General features: G+C 49.8%; 1 protein-coding gene across 3 annotated transcripts in view; it reads right to left on the reverse strand.

Moving 5' to 3' along the window:
• Positions 1–21366, reverse strand: part of TRAPPC10 (trafficking protein particle complex subunit 10) — an 86556-nt gene that overhangs the window by 29995 nt on the left and 35195 nt on the right. For all 3 annotated transcript variants that reach the window (XM_041735133.1, XM_041735131.1, XM_041735130.1), the window contains 5 exons: positions 17162–17357; positions 14933–15044; positions 12320–12567; positions 1313–1459; positions 578–692 (listed from right to left, as the gene is read on the reverse strand). In XM_041735133.1, the coding sequence (XP_041591067.1) occupies positions 578–692; positions 1313–1459; positions 12320–12567; positions 14933–15044; positions 17162–17266 (727 nt within the window). In that variant the 5' untranslated portion in view covers positions 17267–17357. The remainder of the gene's footprint in view (positions 1–577; positions 693–1312; positions 1460–12319; positions 12568–14932; positions 15045–17161; positions 17358–21366) is intronic.

Consider the following 21366-nt stretch of genomic DNA (forward strand, 5'->3'; position numbering starts at 1 on the left):
TCTTGATTGAGACTAGAGTTTGTAACTCCATCACTTTCACGATAATCAGATGTGTCTTAAGCTGGAGCCTGGCAATGTGACCTCACACATCACATAGGTGGTCTGGGCCACCAGGCTTTGGCTAAATCTCACTCTTACTACTCGCTCAGGTTTACACCTGCAAGAATCGGTAAGGCTCCTTCCAGAGGGCTCTATGAGCTACCAGTAACTTAGTGAGTAAAAGGATTTGTCTGTCTATGTTGCTCAGAAAGTAGATCCCCTGTAATTCAGAGGGAGATGGTGCATCTTAACTCCACACAGGCTGTAGAGAGTCATGATCAGCTTGTATAAGCCTGTGAGAAACTCAGAAAAATTTTTAGAAATCTTTCCAGTTTCTTAAACTAACCCTAACACTTCTTTACATTAGTAAAAAGCAAATAAAATATCTTGCATATTAATCTGGTCAGCTAACAAGGAGTATAATTTCCCACATGAGGAACAATTACATTGTTAGGACTTGAGTTAAACATGCCAAGATACAACCGACATTTTCATTACTTTCCACTGTACCACTTGTCCAGATACACAACAAAAGTACCTGTTTCAGGTCGCTCAGCTCCCAAACCTGCCAAAAGATCAACTATCCTGTTGAGGTCCTCTGAGTTAGGTCCTTTTTCTGACACAAGTCCACACAGATAGCCCAAGGACTTTAGCTGTTGAGATAAACCCACAATTTCAGGTAATTTCCAATAGCAGTCAGCAGAGAATTTATGAGTTTGAATATAAAAAATTAAAATCCAACTAAATTCTAGAAAAAATTGAGCTTTCCTATGTAAGTAATTCTCACCTGAACAGAAAAACCTATCTCGACCTCACACCTGCACGTGGTAATTCTGAGTGACTCTCAGGCTGGCAGTCCTCAGCTTGTGCCATGCACCTACCTGCACTGTCCCAAGGTTTCCAGGCCTCCCGCCCCATCCACACCTGCAACCTGACCCCAGAGGGCACACGGGCTGACCATCAATCACTGTCACAGAGTGACAGTTGCTTTTCTACACGACACTTCACCCTTCTCTGTAACCCCCCTCACCCCCCCCCCAATTCCTGGTGTGGAACATCTTCAGCACAAACAGGGCAAGGATATGGTCTATGCTGAAGAGTGACACCGGGAGGGAACCATTTTGTGCATCACTATGACTGGACACACCCCAAAGTGACTAGAATCACCCATATGATGACTAAGTGAACAACACTTCTGCAAACAGCTTCCTCCATCCTCCCACCCCAGAGGCACAGCGCAGAACAAGAGCCACGCCTGCATTCGGGCGGTTACCTTCTCAGTGGCATAGCTCCATAAACCCACGGTGTGGGCAATGTTGGAGTCAATCTGCGCCCGGTCACAACACCCTTCTATCCTCTGCAGCACCTCGAGGCAACTCAGGAACACCCAGCAGTCCAGAGCACCAGGCGGGACAGAGACCTGGAAGGTACAAGCACGGGCGTGAGGACAGAGCTTGGGGAAGGCACCAGACCCCACACTCTACCGCTCCCCTCCAGCAGCGACCCAACTCAATGCTGCGTCCACACAGCTAGGAGGATGAAATGGAACGTGACAATAATCACATCAGTTCACGCCTCTGGAGAGGAGAGTGGGGATCTACATCCAAACACAGTCTTTGGTCTTGTATTTCCAGTGATAAGGAGAGTCCTGGGAGGGACAGAACTTCCAATAATATATTTTGAAAAGCTTATTAGGAAAAGGCAACAAAAAGGCTGACTCTGACCACTTTAAGTTTGAGGAACACACATTACAAAGGGTGGAAGCGAGGACCTCAGGTGAGCACCAAGCTCCGTTTCAGGAAGACCATGCTCAGTACATGAAATCTGAGCATTAAGTAGATAACAGGTGATACTTAGGAATTATTTAATTCATTCATTTTTCTTAAGTGTTAGATTATTAGATTTCTTAAGCAAAAAAAGAGCTCTTGTTGCTTAGAGATACTCTCTGAACTCTTATTACCCACAAGAAAAACATGATGTCAAAGATTTGCCTAAAAATAACCCAGGGGACTGTGGACAGGGACACAGATAAAGAAAAGAAAAGAATGGTACACGCAGGTGGGTGGCCGCCGTAGCTGGTGATGGCAGACCCAGAAGCTCACCACATTATCCTCTCTACTGTTGCATATATCTGAGCCTTCCCATTACAAAACCAATCAAGTAAACCCTATATCATCACAAATGCAAAAAGCATCTACTGTATATGTATGACTCATTCTAAGATGCACTTTTCCCCACATTTAAGCATCTCTGAACTAGGAATGCGTCTCACCATCAACGGCATCCTAACACTTCAAGTTGGCGGGGCTGTTTTCCTGGTGGCACTAACAACTAAGGGATCTTCCAACTGGCACCCCAGTTGGGTGAGATATGTTAACTGGTACTATTCAAAAATCGGAACTGCAGAGGTAATTGTACATCCCTTGATGAGGGAGACTGCCCAATGCCGACACAAAAGACTCCTTCCATACACCCTGAGCTCAAATACAAGGACCTGGAACCAACTGGAAAGAACCAGAGTCCCCCTAATGTTCCCATAGAAGCTAAGTTGCCCAGTTTTTGCATAATGAGATAAACAACTCTTCTCCTTCGAGAAGAAAAACTGGCATAGAAACCCATAGAAACCACTTATAGCGTCAGCAGCATCTCTGGCCAGACAACGGACCACACGCCAGGGGCGCACAGAAGAGCTGCTGGGCAGGACGCATCCTGGGCAGCCTGCACAGGGCACATCCTTTCCTTGCCAGTCACCCCAGGCTGGGCTCTCAGCTGACCCAGCCTCGCGGCCCTCCTGGCTCCAGGCCGCACATGCTGGTACTATCACCTCACAAGACACAACCATCATGCGCACTCGTTCTGTGGAAACTTCTGTTGAACATGCCACCTGTCCTCAGGCACACGCTGGTTGTCTGCCAGCAAGAAGAAAGGGGACGCACCATGGCTATCCACAGGGCTTCTGACTCCGATGAACCCAGAGAGGGAAGGGGAACACCCAGCAGTCAGAGCAGGAAACTGCCGCAGGGCAGGGCACCCGGAGGGGCTGTGGGGTGGGGAGCACTGAGGGGCCGTGGGGGGGGCCACTGAGAGCAGCTGGGGGGGCACTGAGGAGCCGTGGGGGGAGCACTGAGAGTGGCTGGGGAGGCACTGAGGGGTCATGGGGGGAGCACTGAGTGGCTGGGGGGCACTGAGGGGCCGTGGGGGGAGCACTGAGTGGCTAGGGGGCACTGAGGGGGCGTGGGGGGAGCACTGAGAGCGGCTGGTGGGGGGGCACTGAGAGGGGCCGTGGGGGGAGCACTGAGAGCGGCTGGGGGGGGCACTGAGAGGGGCCAGGTGCAGACAGGCAGGTTCGTGGGATCAGAGCAGGCAGGAGCTGAGAGCAGCTGAGAACCTGAGACAGAGGCCCCGACGGCAGGCCCGGACGCGAGCAGACTAGATGGGCGGCACGCAGCACGAGAGAAGCAACTCCTCTGTGGAAGGCCGTGAGCAGATGTTCCCGAGGCACCTCTGTCTCCACCAAGGACAAGTACCACCCTGGTGAGTTTGAAACCCGGCGCACAGAAGGCAGCAGCACCGGCGCGCAGCAGCCCTGGCGCCGTACAGAAGGCGCACCCGGAGGCCCCACGGCCCCACGGCCGCTCTGACTTCCCACCCGAGGCTCTGGAGGAGGCCGCACCCAAGGAGCACAGGGGCTTCTGTCCATCCTATTCCCTGGACATGCTGCTGGTTCCAGCCCTGGCTGGCGCCGCCTTGCTGGCCCTCGTGTGGGGACACACGCCACCCCGGGGTGACCGCTCGCTGGCCGCTGCTCGGCTTCTCCAAGCTCGGCTCGAGAGCTCGCGTGCTAACTGGCTCTGGTTAGTGGAAGAAACTGCCGCACCTTCCGGCACCTTCCCTCACAGGCCATGGGAGTTTTTACTGCAAGACATCCGTGCAGTAACCGGCAGGTCCCGGGGATCGTAGAGCACCCCAGACCTGCTGCTTCCCGGGGCGCTGCCCTCTGGCACTGCTGTGTGCGCGCGCGTATGTCTGTCCCTCTTGGCCCGGCTGCCCTCTACACACTCCGAGGCCTGACAGCTGGGCCCCACGGCAGCCCCAACTTCAGGGTGGCGGACCTAAGACTTTCAGAAATCTTTAAAATATAATTATAGTCCTACTCTTCTCGTTGCTTTAAAAAAAGGAGTTACACACACACAGTGAGACGTAAAGGGCAGCAATCCGAGCGTCGGAGCTCCGGGAACGTTCACAGCTGTAACCAGCACTCAAATCAAGAACAGGTCACCTTCGTCACCTGGAAGGTTCCCTCGGGCGCCCCTTCCCGGTCAAAATGCACCCTCAGGAGTAACCCCTTCCTGCCCTGTCACTGGCGGCTGAACTTCACACAAACCGAACCGCCCGGTACGAGCCCGTCCGTTCGAGGCCACAATCCCAGCGTGCGGGGCCTGGCAGCAGCTCGGCTCCTCTGCTGGGCCCTACGCCCGTCTACGGATGCGCCACGGTCTATTAATCCATCCCCGTCGACAGGCGTTTGCGTTGTTTCCAGGGTTTGGCTACCGTGGAGAACGCTATTTGCGATACGGGCCGCCTCTCTGGGGCAGGAAGCCTTCTCCGACGCCAAGACCCCCAGCCCCGTACACCAATCCACACTAAAGGGGGCTAAAGGGGGCAGCACCGGGTGCCCCTCTCCCGCAGGGAGGCCCGCGGCACCCGGGCTGGGAGACCAAGACTGGGGCTCTCAGGAGCCCTCATGGCCCCCGAGGAGTCCTGGGCTCCCGGGACAGCTGCAGGGGTGCAGCGGATGGCTGCTGGACGCTGTTTTCACTTTTTCCCTTTCTTTCCCTAAAAGTGGAAATCCTCTTCGGATTTTCTCTGGTTACTGCGAACAAGTACGAATGCGGGTCTTTTGTAAAGGTGAAGTGGTGGAAAACGAACTTTTGAGGACTGGGGATACCCGCGTATCTGCTCTAGTTCCTTGAAACCCCCTCCTTTCCTAAGGCCTCTAGTATCAGTGACTCCAAGAGCCATTTTACCCTTTTCTAAGCCCACAGTTAAAGGCATTCTTTATTCTTTTTATTCTTTCTCTTGTTAAACCTTCATGTTTTTCCAAGACCAAACACGGAGAAACACCGCATCGTAAGGAACCGGCACGCGTCGACCTCCTGCCGGAGAATCAAAGCTGCAGCGGCGCCCCTGCCCCCGGGGCTCCTCTCCCTCAGTCGCCCCCACGTCCAGCTCGCTGGTAGCCACCCCCCTTCACAGACCCAGCCCTGGCCGACGCCTCACAACAGGCTGCTACCTGTTCATCTTGAACGCTGTGTACACGGAAGCAAAACGTCTACATTCTTCGGCGTCCAACTTCGCCGCTCCCTGGCCCACTAGCCGTCGTCCGTTTCCACTGCCGTCTGCTAGGCCGCCGTGCAAGCAGACCACAAGGATCGTACCCCCGGTACGTGATGGGCATCGGGGTTATTTCGTTTCCAGCAATTATGAATAATAATAAAGCCACAAGCATTTCTGCACCTGTCTCTTGGTACACGCGTGGCCCTGTGTGTGGAGATGCCCGGGGCGGGATGGCTGGCTCACGGGCACGTGTACGTCTGGCTCCAGCAGGTACTGCCACACAACTCTGCACAGTGCAGGCACAGACTGCTACCCCCTCGGCCACCAAGGAGCTCATTCCCCCCCCCACTCGCTACCACGGGTGGAGCCCTGCGACGGTGGCCATGGTCGGGCTGTGTGCTGGCCTCCGCTGCAGACTTAGTTTGCCCTTCACTATGATTAAGGACATGAAGCACCTGTCCATGTGCTCTGCGGCCATTTGGAGAGCTTCTTTGGCCTATTCTTCTATTGATGGCTCAGTCCCCTTCCCTGATGCGTAGGAGTTCTTCACGCTGTCTAGGGGAGAGCCCTTCCCGCCTGCATATCCACGCCGTGGCGCGCCTCTTCCCTGTAGTCTGGTCCCACACTCTCTTCCTTAACGGTCACTGCCTTTTGGTCCTGTGTCAGAAATATCTGCTAGCCTCCAGGTCGTGGAGATAGTCTCCCACATGCTCTCCTAGAAGCTTCTTTATCTTTCATGTTTAGATCAAAACTCCACCTGGAACTGTATCTGGTATGAGATCAAGATTTACTTTTACATATATTAAGATATTCAATAGACTCAATGAATAAATTTTTCCTGAATCCATTTATTTAAAGTGTACCCCGACTGCCCTAGTTCAGACCGCTGTCCTCCCCAGTGGATTAATGCCTTGGTCCCTGGCTCTCCTGCCTCCATCTAATTGTGGGCTTCCGTCTGCCCTCTGCCCCAGCAGGTCCCACACCTTTCATGGCACCGTGACTTCAAACCCAACAACGGCTCCTTACCAGGCTATGGAACCAAACCCAGGTTTCGGGAGGACATATGAACACTTCCGATCGCTCTGTAGCCTCACCAGCAAGCCCTGTCTCACCCCCTACGTTCCGCAAGACTGAGCTCCTTTATGCTCCCTTCACTAAAACTTTCTCTGCCCCAAACTTGCTCTCACGTTTGCCACCACAAGCCTACATCTACCTGGCGAATTCTCACCCAACCTACTCATTCCATTAAAATGTAAACTCCCCAGGATAGGGTCGGGTCTATCTTGCTCTCTGCCAAAAATGCAGTGCCTAGAATAAATGCCTGCTTGGCATACATCATCCAAAACCACCTCTAGAAACCTTCCCTAGCACACAGTAGGTGCCACAGAAATGCTCACTGAACTGAACTGAAGCCTCTGTGCAGAGATGGGACCTCTGCATCCTTGATACACCTTCTGTACCCGAACAGTCTCCTCTGACCGCAGGGCAACACTGCTGACCCTCCATACCCATGGCGGCTCGGTGCACTTGACTGTGGGTTCCTCGGGTCAAGAGGGACCTGCTCTTCCTCATCTATGCACCATGCCCCCAGCCCATACTTACCAGTGTCCTGAGGGCAACCAACTGGCTCCCGAATGCTTCCCACCCTTCTCTCCTCCTGAGAGCCACCAACCCTCTCCAGTTCCTCCTCAGCAACACCTCCGCCATTTACCTGTCCTCCTGTCCATTCCTACTCCTCTTCCACATCAGGTCCTCATGGCTCCAGGTCACGCCAACAACTCCCACCTGCCTACCCAGGAGCCCCACAGCAAGCACTCACTGACCATTAGCCACTCTCCTCAGTTACGCCTTGGCTTCTGTCCTCAGCTGAGCCCGAACCTCAGAACGCTGATCCCAGTGGCCAGCCCGGAAGGCACGCCTTTTCTATTTCATCTAGTTTAACCCAAAAGCTTCTAACACATGCAGCCTCTGCCTGCAAACTGGTGGCTTGGCTACGACGGCCTCCTGTGCCTGGCTCTGGCCAGTCTCCAGACCAAGTGGCTCCTCTGGGATCCTGGTGCTTCTTGGTCGACCCTGTCTGCCAATTGAATCAGTACTGAGGGGGACACATGTTTTAAAAAAATCATTTGGGAAGTCATTATAACATATATAATGACCTTCTAGAAAATATCTTCCTTATAGTCTCACAATTTGGTAAAGATTAAAATATATGCACATTATTACTTTTTTTTTTTCTTACCAAAGATGCAGGGAAACCGGCACTGCTAGTGTAACTGAAAAATGGGACGATTTCTCTGGAAGGCAATTTGACAATGTATATTAAAAGCTTTAAGGGACACCTGCAGGGGCTCAGTGGTTGAGCGTCTGCCGTCAGCTCAGGGCGTGACCCCCGGGTCCTGGGACCGAGTCCCGCATCGGGCTCCCCACAGCGAGCCTGCTTCTCCCTCAGCCTGTGTCTCTGCCTCTCTCTGTGTGTCTCTCATGAATACATTAAGTCTTAAAAATAAATAAATACAAGCTTTAAAAACATGTATGTCCCATATGTCCCTGAGCTACTAGTTCTACATGAATGAATACATCACATACAGAGATAAACAAAAATACACACTGATGCAGTTGCAAATAATTCTGAGCAATCCAAATGTTCCTAACAGGACTGACTGAATGAATGCACTTCCTCTGCAGACAGGCCACAGACCCAAAAGGGGACCTGCTGTAGAATAAGCGATGACATTTCCTTCTGGATACCTATCTTTATTCCAAATTCATATAAACAATACATTCAATGTTTCAAAAATGGAGGGAATTTTTTTAAGTGTTCTGGAAAAAAATACTCTGTGGAAAGACATTTGAGCTCACGCAGAACTGCTCTACTTTATGGATGTTACTCCTCAATCCCTAACAGCTGTACAGGGTAGGTACAATTTCCATTTTTACACATTTTCAATCAGACGTGCTGGCCAAGGCTCTTCAGTGGCACCCCTGGCACGGGAACTCCAGGTCCCACTACAGAGGTGGGGCTTGTTCCCATGGCATCTGGCCACCGTGTGGCCTCCCAGTCTCAAAGAAGACACTTCAGATCAACGGATAAATCAACCAGGAGGTTATCAGGACATGTTTTACAAACCACAGAAGCAAACAGACATAGCATTTTCTGCTCAAGAAGTGTCACAATTAGAGATGCACAAACGGGCTTAAAAGGATGAACAAAAGAAGCCAAAGCTACAAGAGCTACACACGGACCCAGGCTACAAGCTGGCTGAGCTCCTGGCCTCTCCATCAGCACAGCCTGGGACGGCACCATTTCAAGCCCCCTCGGGCCTGTGTCAGAAGCCATGGCTCCATGATAGCTTCTGGCTGCTGATATAAATGTGCCAAACACCCCAACCAGGAAATGAGCCTATTTTTATAGAAATGTATAAAAAAATATAAATAATTTAGGGGTCTTTTCCCTAAGTTTCCACAAAAATTTAAAAGAAACTCTAAGAATAATTTCCAAATAATTGCCAACTGAAAACTTTACTCAAGACAAAACACCCTCCCCCACCCCGCCAGAAACCAACCTCCAGAAAGAACCTGAGATGAGAAAGCAAAGAGAATAATTTTTGCCTCAGGTACCATGTAGCATCTAGCCTTAGGATAATGCCGACACACACGTCCGCATGGGCTCTCCATCCTTGGAAAGAAATGTTCGAGAAGACATTAACGGGAGGGTCACACTAAGACCTGACTGGCACCTCGGGGGGCTGACACTCGGCAGGCAGCACAGTAAGCTCAGCTCCCTGGACACCTGCTACCTGGCGGGTCTGCAGCACTGACACGGCAGCTACTGTCTGCCTCCATCTCCTGGACGGAGAAGGGGAGCCCAAAGGGGCAAGTAAACAAGCCCTGGTCCCCAGCAGGGAGGCACAGGGCGGGGTGTGGCCAGAGTGTGGGCCCTATGGCTCCAGAGCTCACTCTCCCTGCCTCCAAGCTGAACTGTCTTCCTAAAAGCTGACCTGCACAAAGAACCCCTAAGGACAAGATCACAAATTGCTGGGACAGGGCAACCCCCGGGGCGTAGCAGTTTAGCGCCACCTGCAGCCCGGGATGTGATCCTGGAGACCGGGGATCGAGTCCCATGTCGGGCTCTCTGCATGGAGCCTGCTTCTCCCTCTGCCTGTGTCTCTGCCTCTCTCTATATATGTCTCTCACGCATAAATAAATAAAATCTTTAAAAAAAAATTGCTGGGAGAGCAGAGAGGACAAAAAGCAGCTCGCAGCAAAGGGCTGCAAGGGGACGGTGTTCACATTGGTGCTGACTACACGTGAGAGGAGGTGTCCCTGGAGGACGGGGCAGGCTCACCTGTGGAACAAGCAGAGCACAAGGGAGGTCAGCAGATTGTGCCCTGGGCAGTTCATGGGGTGCAGCACCTCTGGGGCCCAGCTACTGTCCACGGCACTCACGTGGCAGGATGCAGAAGGAAGGCACAGTCACAGACCACCCCACCCCCAGTGGGGGGATGAGGAGAACAGCGGAGAACAGCGAACGAGAAGTTGGGTCATCAGGACAGAGAAAGAGAAAGCAAACAGTGGGTAGTATGTCCTCACCCTGAACTCAGCTCTGGTCAACTCATCTCCACAGCACACAGCAGAACCAGAAAGGTGCAAAGAACAATAACCGTGATTCACAGTGGGGGTGCAGCCCCTCGAGGAACGGCCCAGAGGATGACCCATTCGCTCAGAAAACAACAGAACCAGGAGAAAGGAGAGTGTAACGGACATGAGGCGCACACCACACCACCACGCCCGTGGAAAGCCCACAGCGCACTCCCGCACCAGAGGACGGGAGCAGAGGATCCAACTACCTCATGCCGACACGCTGACCTGCAGGCAGGAGCATTTCCCAGGAAGCGTCCACACCACCTGCTCCTTGCGTGCTTCTCTTTCCAGCCAGAAGGGCAGTAACCGACCTGTTTCCATGCGCTCCTACTATGGCCAGAGGTAGCAGGGACTCAGAGACAAGCCACGGTGGGCAGGAGACGCTGCTGCGTGTGTGCTGTGCTGAGAACGAGTGGGACACCTCACATGCCCCCACACAGCCCACTCGCACCGTGTGGGCGCCGGAGTGAGAAGGGATCTGTGCTGGGACGAGGACGCCTGTGTGCTGGCGTCAGAGCAAGAGGCCTCCCCGCTGCTCCCCTAGGCTGGCCTCGCAGATCCGGGGAGCTGTATGTAACACATCCACAGGCTCCCTCGCCTTCCAGAAGCCTGGAGGAGTGGCAGGAAGTGGTTCCCTGCAGGGCCAGAGGCCCCTCCCCAGGAGCGGCAGCCACTGACAATGTCTCCTCTCCTCTGCAGGTTGGCCATGAGGCTCTGACTAGTCAACTTCCCGAGGCAAGAGCAAGAATTTCAGACAGATTCTTAAATCCTGCAGTTGGTGACAGGTGGGGCCCAGCATCCCCCAACTGCCCCGCGCCCTGAGCCTCACAAGCACCTGCTAATGAACCCTCCCAGGGTTACCAGAGTTTGCAGATGCTAAGTGTGAACCACTTGGGCTCTACCGCACACCCTAGTTCTCCTCCAACCCCTGACAGGATCTCTAAATCAGGCCAAGTGTGCAGGCACACACATACACAGAGTGCCCTGTGTAAGGCCGGATCGGAGCAGCCAAAGCAGATCACCCAGGTCTATGCAGTAAGACGGGAGCTAAAGGATCATCACTTCAGGACAGAAGGCGGGAGCTTCCCTCATTTGTTTAAGTACCTAGGCAAGGATAATAATTTGATACAAATTCTTACATTCATGAGTTTGTGGCTCAGCTAGGCTAGGGATTTCTCCTTTAGAAATTAAGAAAATTTCTCTTCATTTGGGTCAGAAAAAAAAATTTTTATCTCTTAAGATCATTTTAAACTAAGTGCTGAGCCTGTTCCTCAGTATCCTGAGGTACAGAGGAGGAAAGTGACTATATTATGGGGGACTGCCTCCACCATGGTTTGGCTAACGCAGTACGGTTACACTCGGGGACCTCTTAGAACTGTGCCCCTGGGAGCACTGGCAGGAGGCACGACAGAAAGAACACGAGTCTGGCGTGGAGGGTTTGACTCTGTGACTGGTTACTGGGTAAATCACCTAGTCACTCCCAGGCCTGCTTTCTTCATTTGTAAAATGGAGTTGGATCGCTCAGCTAGTCCTTAACCGCGGAATGGGGTGGGGGAGGTAGGGGTGTCCATGAACCCTCTAGATGATACGTGACACTGTGTATGTGCATCTGTGCCCCCTGGGTAAAGACATCACTGAAACAAAAAAGGTGAGACTCCCCCCGCAGACTAGTCATTACAGGTCCCCGACTTCACCAAAACGTGTACGATTCTGTGAGCAGTAAGGGTGCAGGAGCCCTGGGGGGAATCGATCCTCAAAGGCCAATATTCCATAATTGACGCACAATATACAGCCTCACTCACGGGTTTCACTCAAACGTACGTGCATACATGTTTGTAAAGTACCTTCCTGAACCTTCATGCTACTGATTAATGTGGCACAGCTTGCTGTGTGTCACTGACATTGTTATCCGCGTGTTCACATGCAACACAAAAAAGTGGTTCTGAAATCATGCGAAGGTCCGCCTACAAAGCCTCATGCTGCGTGTGTGGCAGGTGAGCGATCTTCCTCAGGGAATGAGCCAAAGTTCTCTCAGAACCTACATAAAGAAACTGATCTAAGAGTCTTGCTTTGGGCCAACATGAACTCCCCAATGTTGACAGCAGGAATGACACTTTTGAACAGTTAAATAATCAACATACAGAGTAACTATACAAATCATATGCTAAAAATTAAGGACATTGAGAAAAAGAGAACCCTCTCCTCCGGCCGGCCCAAACAGTTCAATGCCTGGGATCCAAGGTTCAGAGTTTTCTGTTTGAACAATGAAGAAACCGGTAAATTGGGAAAATGGGAGACTCACTTCCAAGAGCTTCAGTTCCTGCACACAGTTATGCAGCAGCTCTAGGGCGCGCTGAGCCACCTCCCACGGCCTCTGCAGGAAGAGGAGCAAGGTGCACTGGCGAGAAAACAGGTAACTGCGCAGATCTAACAGGGTGGCTTCTTGCCTCTGTATCAATTCACGCTTCTCCATATCTATGGGCTTTCGGAGGATCAATCCATTCCAGCTCTTCACCGGCTGGCAGAAAAAAGTCAGCCAGTTGGCACCATCTAAACAAACACACATCATGAAAGGCGCTGACTACAGATGACTTCACCTTCCTGAGATTCCCACTCGGGGCTGTGAGAACTCACGTACCAGCAGGTGGCCCAACAACCAGTTAGTCCCTAGCCATGGGCCCGCCCCTTTACACTAGCATGGAACAGTCTCGTGATGGGGGGACAGGGCAGTTACCACGAGTAGTCCCACCCCTGCGTGGCAATTGATGATGAGCACAAGACCATGAGGCACACCAACATACCAGGCCCAGGGGGTCGTGACCAGGTCAGGATGCAACTGGACCCTGGCGGGCTAAGGCGTCAGGGAGACCTCAGGCTCCGTGCTCAGGTCTGAGAGAAGGCACAAGGCCGGAGCATACTGGGCCAGCTCCTCTCTGCCTTCATGCCAGACATTAGCTTGTTCATATGATGTGGTCTTTCTGCCTCCCTTACCCTGTCCTTCTTTACTGAAGCCTCATGCCTGTCTCTAACTCAACCATGTCAGCTACCTGAACCATGTCAGCTACCTGAATCACAGCCCTAGAGGAAAGGACAGTAGGTACAAGGAAAGAGTAGTAGCAGGAAGCAGGAGGGAAACATCCTTGCTTGTCAAAAATTTCTAACTAGGCTCCGCAATTCTAACTTACAGCTCCAGACTCAAGCATGGCCTTAAAGTAAGCCTAAAAGCCCACGATAACTAGTCATTCAACCCATATGGCAAAAATTTAATCTATTTTTCTCACTTCAAAAGAGAGCTGTTGTACCATTTCATCATGCTGCATTCCCACCAGGAAGCAACTCAATATTGGCAAACTGATGTCACTAAACATCTCAAATGCCAAGTGCAACTACCCTTTACTGACCAGAACTTATACTCAGAACTGCTCAAGTGCACACTGAGGGGGTGCCTACACCAGCAGGCCCCTCTGTCCGGCCCCCTGGCCAGCATTCTCCTGGCTCCCCTTCACATTTTACTCAGACCTCTCGGACCACACTAAGACCACCTAGCACTTACCATCACACTGTGCCCCTTCGCCCACAACCCCTTCTGACAGCCTGCACTCATTACAATTACCTGACTTGAAGATTTTTATTCCTATACTCTTGTTTCCCTTTCATGTAAACTCCATGAAGGATGAGGTTTTGTCTTGTTACCTACTATATTCAGAACTGTGCCTGGTACATACAGGGTTCTCAATAAGCATCCGTTAAATGAATGAACAAAAATGAACAATCTTAACATTCACCTGCAAAATGTGGTCCAGGAATACTTTTGGGTTTTAAATTATCCAAGATTTATTTAAAAGCTGAGTGTACAAAGAAATTATGTGAAATATGATGTAAGAAATATGTAAGATATCTAAATATGTACAATATGGAGAAGAAAATTAAATTTTTAAAATTTAATTAGTAAATACTTTGCTCTGGTTATGTTTACATTTGTATCTTAGCAAAGTAAGAGATCCAACTCTGAGCTTCCTAAAATTTGGTTTGGAGAGAGAACCAATAGGTGCCATTCATCATCATTTCTAGAAGACAGACAGTGCCCAAGCTGAGTACCAGTACTCATCTTCCTACAGGTTTTCTAGTAGGCACTAGGATTCCTTGAAATCATTCCTTTCTTCAGAAACTGTATCAGCGTTCTTTCAAAAAGAATACCTAGCAATTACCCAATTGTGTGTGGTGGCCAGAATGGAAACAACCCAAAAGTCCAACATCAAGGGATGGTTGAATTAATGAATGAATCCACAGCAAAAATAACCGAACACTTGATCTGTTAACTTGGAACAATGTCCATGATGGGCTGTTAATAAGAATAAGAAGCTACAAACATCTATATAATACGATGTCATTTCTAGCGAAATAAGTATCAACCAAAACACAGTGAATATGATTACGAACTCTTTTCTCTGTATGTGGTTTCATTGTGCTAATTTCAAACTTCTAAAATAATTCAAGACTTCAAAATTTTAAAAAAAGATGTACAATGGTACCATTTAAAATTCTGCAATGAGCACTCAAATATTACAAAGACAGCTTATCAACAGAGGTACACGATTCCCACTCTTACGCTAGCAAGAAGGCATGGAAATTAGAAGCATAACTGGCCAGCTGTTATGTATAAACAACTCCTTATACCAGAAAAATACCTTTTCGTAAATGCTTTCTTAAGATGCTCTAACAGTGAAAGTGATTAATTCTTAATTCTCCTATCATTTCCTATTAGAACCATGAGAATATATCCCATATAATTTGCAAAAAAAACACAAAAGGTGATTTAATCATTAGGTAAATAAATAATGGCAGCTTCCAGACTATTTACAAGTGGGAAAAGCTATACTAAGAATGAATTTGCTTCCAGAAGTGCACTACTCACCCCCAGCACCAAAGTTGACAACATACTGAGAAAACAGAGCGTCCAGTTCATCATACTGTACAAGGGCATCTTCAAACTGCTGCAGCATCTCAAACACAAAGGCAAGTTCTTCCTATTACCCAAACAAAAGGTTTTTAAAAAGCAAAAATGTCAATCAACTTTTTGAAACAACACATAGTTATTAAAGTTGCAGCATTAAAAATAACATTTCTATTATACTAAGTAAAAGGCAGTTTTAGGACCTAAGGTGTCAACGTGTAGAAATGCACACAGAGGAGGCCAGAAGTAGGAAAAGGCCTCTATGACCCCTGGAGCCATCCATGGCCCCTCAGCAGCAGGGACACAACTGGGCACCCTCTATCTCTGCTACTGCCCTTGCCTTCCCAGACACATGCTTTTTAATTGGCATTCTTCTTGGGGCACCCAGGTGGCTCAGTCAGTGAAGCATCTTCCTTCGGCTCAGGCCATGATCCTGGGGTCCTAGGATTGAGCCTTGCATCAGGCTCCCTGCTCAGTGGGGAACCTGCTTCTCTCTCTCCCGCTGCTTGTGCACGCACACGTTCACTCTCTCAAATAAATAAATAGGTAAATAAATAGATAAATAAATAGATAAATGAATAAAAATATAAATAAAATTGGCATTCTTCTATATGAAAAAGCTGAACCTTCTCCTCCTTTTACTAATCTAACCAACTATCTATATCTATGAGGGTTCATGGATAGGAATTGTATTCCATGGTTAAAATCTAGTTCCATCATTGTACAGACTGTTCCAGCTGTGGCCATGAGGAGGCTCCTTTAGGTGGTGTTAACTTTCTTTTCTTTTTTAAGATTTATTTATTCATGAGACAGAGAGAGAGAGAGAGGCAGAGACACAGGCAGAGGGAGAAGCAGGCTCCGTGCAGCGAGCCTGACATGGGACTCGATCCCAGGACCCCGGGGTCACGCCCTGGGCTGAAGGTGGCGCTAAACTGCTGAGCCACATGGCCTGTCATCAGCTCTCCTGCTCCTTCAGAGCTTGGCATGAACTTTCTTTTAATGGATATTCAGCTTGTTTGAGGGTGCTTCCTTACTTTCTGCTAAGTCCTATTCCTGGTCCATCTTGTATTTTCCCTACCCCAGCCCTGGAATCAAAGACTTCTAGAAGGAGCCCTGGCACTTGTTACTAAGAATGGAGTTTAGAAACCAAGATTTTGGCACTAAGTGTGTTTACGTTACTGAGAAATAATTTTTTTCTAGGCCCTGTCAGAGGACAAAGGAAATGTATGCATTCATATAATCCTCCCACACGTGTCTGTATTTCTGATCCATCCATCCATCTATCCATCCATGGCTTCATTCTGATATCTCAGATTCCAATCCCACCCCACAGGGTTCACTCGGATTTCCCCGTTCCTTGTTGGTAACTCTTAGGAACCAAGTTTAAGAAGTTTGAAAGGTGAAGTGACTGGGCCACTGAAAGGTTTGCAACAGTTCAACCCTGCAGTGAATTGTGGACTTGTGCAATCCCCTTACACACACCCAATCACCCAAATACCACTAAGACACAGGCAACAGCCTGAGATAAGGGTCAACATTTCTAATCAGAACTGGTCTCTCATTTGTTCAAGGTGCAGTATTTCTTCAGTAATTTACATATCAGTGCAATTTAAACACAAAAATTAGGTTTTTTTCAGTCAAAATATGGTCAACAAGAATAATGAAGCCTAAGGGCATCATTCCTGTCACTCTTTGCAGGGTTAGAAAGGTCCCCTGGAAACTAGCTTAAGACTGTCCTTTATTGGAACCCAAGACCATAGAACAAAACCACAGAGGAAATAAATGGCCCCAGGAAGCCCCAGGAGTACCCACGGTGTCATGCAGGTAGTAGGCAACTCCGTCCTCAGGACTGTCACCACCACCAGTGCTTCTCTGCCTTAGTCACTTCCATGGGAGATGCCCGGAAGGCCCAACATACTAACAAAACCCAAATTACTCTGAGGACAAGGCCATTTCATAAAAGGCCAGATGCCAAGCTCTGAAGGAGCAGGAGAGCTGATGACAGAACCATCCAGGAGGCCACCTCGGATCTGCCTGAGGAGCCCAGGGACGGAAACGGCTGTCAGCTACTGTGTGTTGTCCTTTGGTTTTAAAAACTATGCCAGTAAGAATTACCACAAAAAGCCCGCCTCACTTACAGAGACAGGAAGAGAAAGAGGAAGCTGTGTGGCTGCACGCTGAGTCACGTACCTGGACCATGAAATAGTCACAGAAGCTCCAGCCTGGCTCGGTCCTCTTCTCCCTCAAGGTCCTCATGTCGTCCTCAAATTTGCCTAGGTTTTTGGTAAAAGACATAAGAAGCGATGTCCTGAGTTTGGTCAGGAAGGCATTCCAGGATTCCTGAGTTCGAGAAGAGTCCTTCAGGGGGTCAGAGAGCACGACACACCTGCAGAGACACGGACAGACTGTCTGAAAATCCTCCCCAAGCACAGCACATGGCCCGCGGCTGCTACTTCCCTGCACGGCCAACTGCTGTCCTGCCCTACTTCCTCCTTTGTCCACTGGTGACAAACAGCAGGCAGGCGGTGAGAAACCAGGTTGGGAAAGGTTTCATCATCAACTGGCTTAACGCCCCATGAGCTGTCTGTGCCGCAGAACGACGGGCAGCGGGGAGGGAGGGAAGGCGAGAGCGAGTGGGAGCCGGCCTCCGGGGCTCCTTGTGGAGTAGGGCGATCACGTCGCCTTTGGCCCCAAACCTCATCCACGCAGCCCCCTTCAGAAACCTCTCTGCTACCCTGTAACTGACAGGACAGGGCTGAGTTACCACCAAGCACGTGAGGGTGGTGACAATGGGGACCCAGCCTCGCCATCCAGCCGAGCCCACTCAACTCCTCAAGCTCTGCTCTCTAAATCTAGCACTTTCCTATTCACTCTCCAAACCCGGCTGGGCTGACACAGGTCCTCATGGGACCTCTCCCCCGCTGCTCTGCCCTCTGGGCCTCACTGTGATCGCACCACCACCACGGCAGGTGCCAGGCTGTACACCCTTCCCCTCTGTAGACCTATCTCCCCCACCAGAGCCCAGACCGTGAGCTCCACAAGAGCAGGGTTAGGTAATTCATAAATAAAAGCTTAAAGAGGGCAGCCCGGGTGGCTCAGCGGTTTAGTGCCACCTTCAGCCCAGGGTGTGATCCTGGAGACCCGGATCGAGGCCCTTTTCGGGCTCCCTGCATGGAGCCTGCTTCTCCCTCTGCCTGTGTCTCTGCCTCTCTGTGTCTCTCATGAATAAGTAAATAATCTTTAAAAAAATAATAAAAGCTTCAAGAATGTGGCTTAACACATAGATATGATACAATGTCACTACAAAAAGAGTATCTGTGGGGCAGCTGCCCGGCTCAGTCAGTAGAGCACGTGACTCTTGAACTCAGGGCTGAGTTTGAGCCCCATGTTGGGTATGGAGCCTACTTAAAATAGAATAGAATAGAATAGAGAAAAAAGAAAAGAAAAAAAAAAGTAAAGACTATCCATACTATGGTATGGAAATATCAAAGGCATAAAATTCCAAGTTTCCAATGGATTTGGAAAAGGCAACATGTCCATCTAAGAGACTGGAAGAGCTGGATTTCTTTATCCTCAGTAATAATAATTTACAAAGAAAATTATTTAATAAGAACTCAAATAATTTTAAAATACTGGAGCTTCAATATTTCTCCTCAGTAAATATGTTGCCTTGATTACTAGCAAGCAGCAAGCTGGACAGATTCTAAGTCTCTGTGCCCCATTATACCCTTTGGAGGAAGAGCCAAATCTCTGGAATTACAAATTGGTGGACAAAAAATGTGCAGCCGCCCATGGTCCAGATGATCCACCAGGTGAACAATGAGTACCGAGAAGATTTAAAAACCGGTAACTGGCTTCAACTCCAGACATTCCGCCCCCTGGTGCTATTTCTTCCCCTGAAAACAAAGGGGTCCCACCAGCTCTCTCCCAGCGCCCCAAAGGACTAACATGCATTGATTCACTCCAGGAGCTGCTGGAACCTATCGGCGGGCCGTTTATCCCTAAGCTGTCCTCCAGGTTGTACATCACCGCCACTCATTCCGGCCCAGACACAGAACTCTCCCCTGAAGCCACAGGGGTGCAAGGGAGAGGAAGCGTCCTGAGACCTTCTGTGTCCCGTGACCCGGTGCTTACCCAGCAGACCCCATGTGCTTTAAGTCCTCTAGCCCTTCTTATGCCCTGCAACTTCCACTGTTTCTAGATCTTTTTATACATATATCTAACAAAAAAGAACCATGCTTCAGAAATTCGCATTAAGTTTGGATGGTTCACTCGGAAGGGAGAGCCCAAAACAGCTGCTCAGACTAGGGGGCGCTAGTGTGGAGAAGGGTCCCCCCCAAGCATGGGCGGCACTGTGCCCAGGGCAGCCACAGGCAGGGGCCCGGCCCCACCCGTCACGGGCCACCACTAGCACCGGCAGCTCGCTGGGCAGCCCTCCGACAGCAATACTCACCAACAGCCTGAAAATTGCACAGAACCTTTGGCCACACAATTTTCCTCTTAGGGATGTACCCTAAGGAAATAATTAAGGACGTACAGAACATCCAAGCTCGAAAGAGGTTTCCAATGCTGTTCACCCTAAGTGGTAACGCGTCCATCCAGCAGAGGACTGGATAAAGACCTAGTACACATCACCACTAGGGAGTGTTACACACTCACTGGCAGTAATGGCGGAGAAATACACCTATTGCTCATGGAAACATTTTTATAACATATTAAGGGCAAAAAAGCAAGTATAAAACATTGTGCATGGTATACTGTGTGCACACACACGTGTTCTTTGTGGGCACATAAAGAGAAAAAGTTTGAAACATACATACCAAATACTAAGAGCTAAGATCTATTTTCATTTTACTCATTACCTTCTTCTTACAACCCTACCATGAACATGCAATGTTTATAATCACAAATTACATACAAGGTTAAAATTAAACCAGTAAGCCTCCCCATGGCCAAGTGCACCATCATTTCCAAAGGCCAGAAATCACACCAGCTAATAAAACAATTGCTGATACGGATGTTATCAAACTCATATATATATAAATCTGACCCCGCTCTTTTTTTTTTTTTTTTTTTATGATAGTCACAGAGAGAGAGAGAGAGAGGCAGAGACACAGGCAGAGGGAGAAGCAGGCTCCATGCACCGGGAGCCCGATGTGGGACTCGATCCCGGGTCCCCAGGATCGCGCCCTGGGCCAAAGGCAGGCGCCAAACCGCTGCGCCACCCAGGGATCCCCTGACCCCGCTCTTTAAAAAATAAAGTACAGATTTGTTAAAGGGAGCTTGCAAATTAATGAAAATCTAAATGCTGGAAGGCATGTTTATATACTGAGAGGAAATGTTAAAAATTTTAGTTAGATTTTATGTGTATGGATAAAGAATGACTCATTACAAACAAGCTAGGTTTCAATGGACTCAGCAGGAACACACTTTAAGCTGTCAGATAAAATTATAGACTTAAAAGGAATCAACAGGCACTTTGAAAAAAATCTTACACTTCAAACATGTCACAGGTTTAGACTAATATGCCCCATTAGTCCCAGGTTATGTACTTAATAAAATCACACTGAAATGAGACCAAGAGGCCATTAGGTCTGGCCGCCAGTCACCACTCCCCACCCCTTTCGCTACCCCGTGCTGCCCACCCCCCGACCCTCCCGAGGAACCCCAGAGCCTCTTGGCGGCTGCTCCGCCTCCTTTCCAGAACAAGTGTGCAGTATTCCCGAACCACACAGGAAGGACACTCAGTCAAGGGGCATCTTGTTGAAATGCGAAGCTGATTCCTTCAGGCTAAGTAACTTACGAACAACAGGCCTTAGGAAAAAGTCCCACAAGTCCAGATGCCATGAAATTTCTCTAAGATGAACCATAAGCTCCACAGTCTAACATTTATTTCAAACTATAAGTAAAGTAAGCTTGAATATTACTCTGTGTCCAGAACCATGTGGAACATTAAAAGGAAGCCCACAGTTAAGTTGAAGAACTGTCAACTTACTGGGTGGCCCCGACACAGGATGTGGTCTCAGAATGAGAACAGCACAGGACAGTGTCAGTCATGCTCCCGGCCACATACCCGGGCCTTCCGCCGGAGCCCATCCCCAGCACCTCAGTACCTTTAGCTCAGTAGCCGAGCCCCCGGCTCCAATCTCTCGTCATGCTCTGAGCACTGACCGCCGGGGTGCCATGGGTGTGGCGACGTGGATGTGAAGCAGTGCCCTGTGTCCCCGTGGGACCACGCCCAGCACCAGACCCCAGGACCTGGGGGGAGTTAAGGCACCGAGCACACCACCACTGGGCACCAGGAGGTAGGCCGGCCTGCCCAGCTAGGCCTCACAGCAGAGAAGGGAGGCAAGCTGCCCCCCCCCCCCCCAGGAGACAGAACAGGGCCAGACAGA

The sequence above is a fragment of the Vulpes lagopus genome, chromosome 20 (assembly GCF_018345385.1).
Source record: "Vulpes lagopus strain Blue_001 chromosome 20, ASM1834538v1, whole genome shotgun sequence".
Classification (NCBI taxonomy): domain Eukaryota; kingdom Metazoa; phylum Chordata; class Mammalia; order Carnivora; family Canidae; genus Vulpes; species Vulpes lagopus.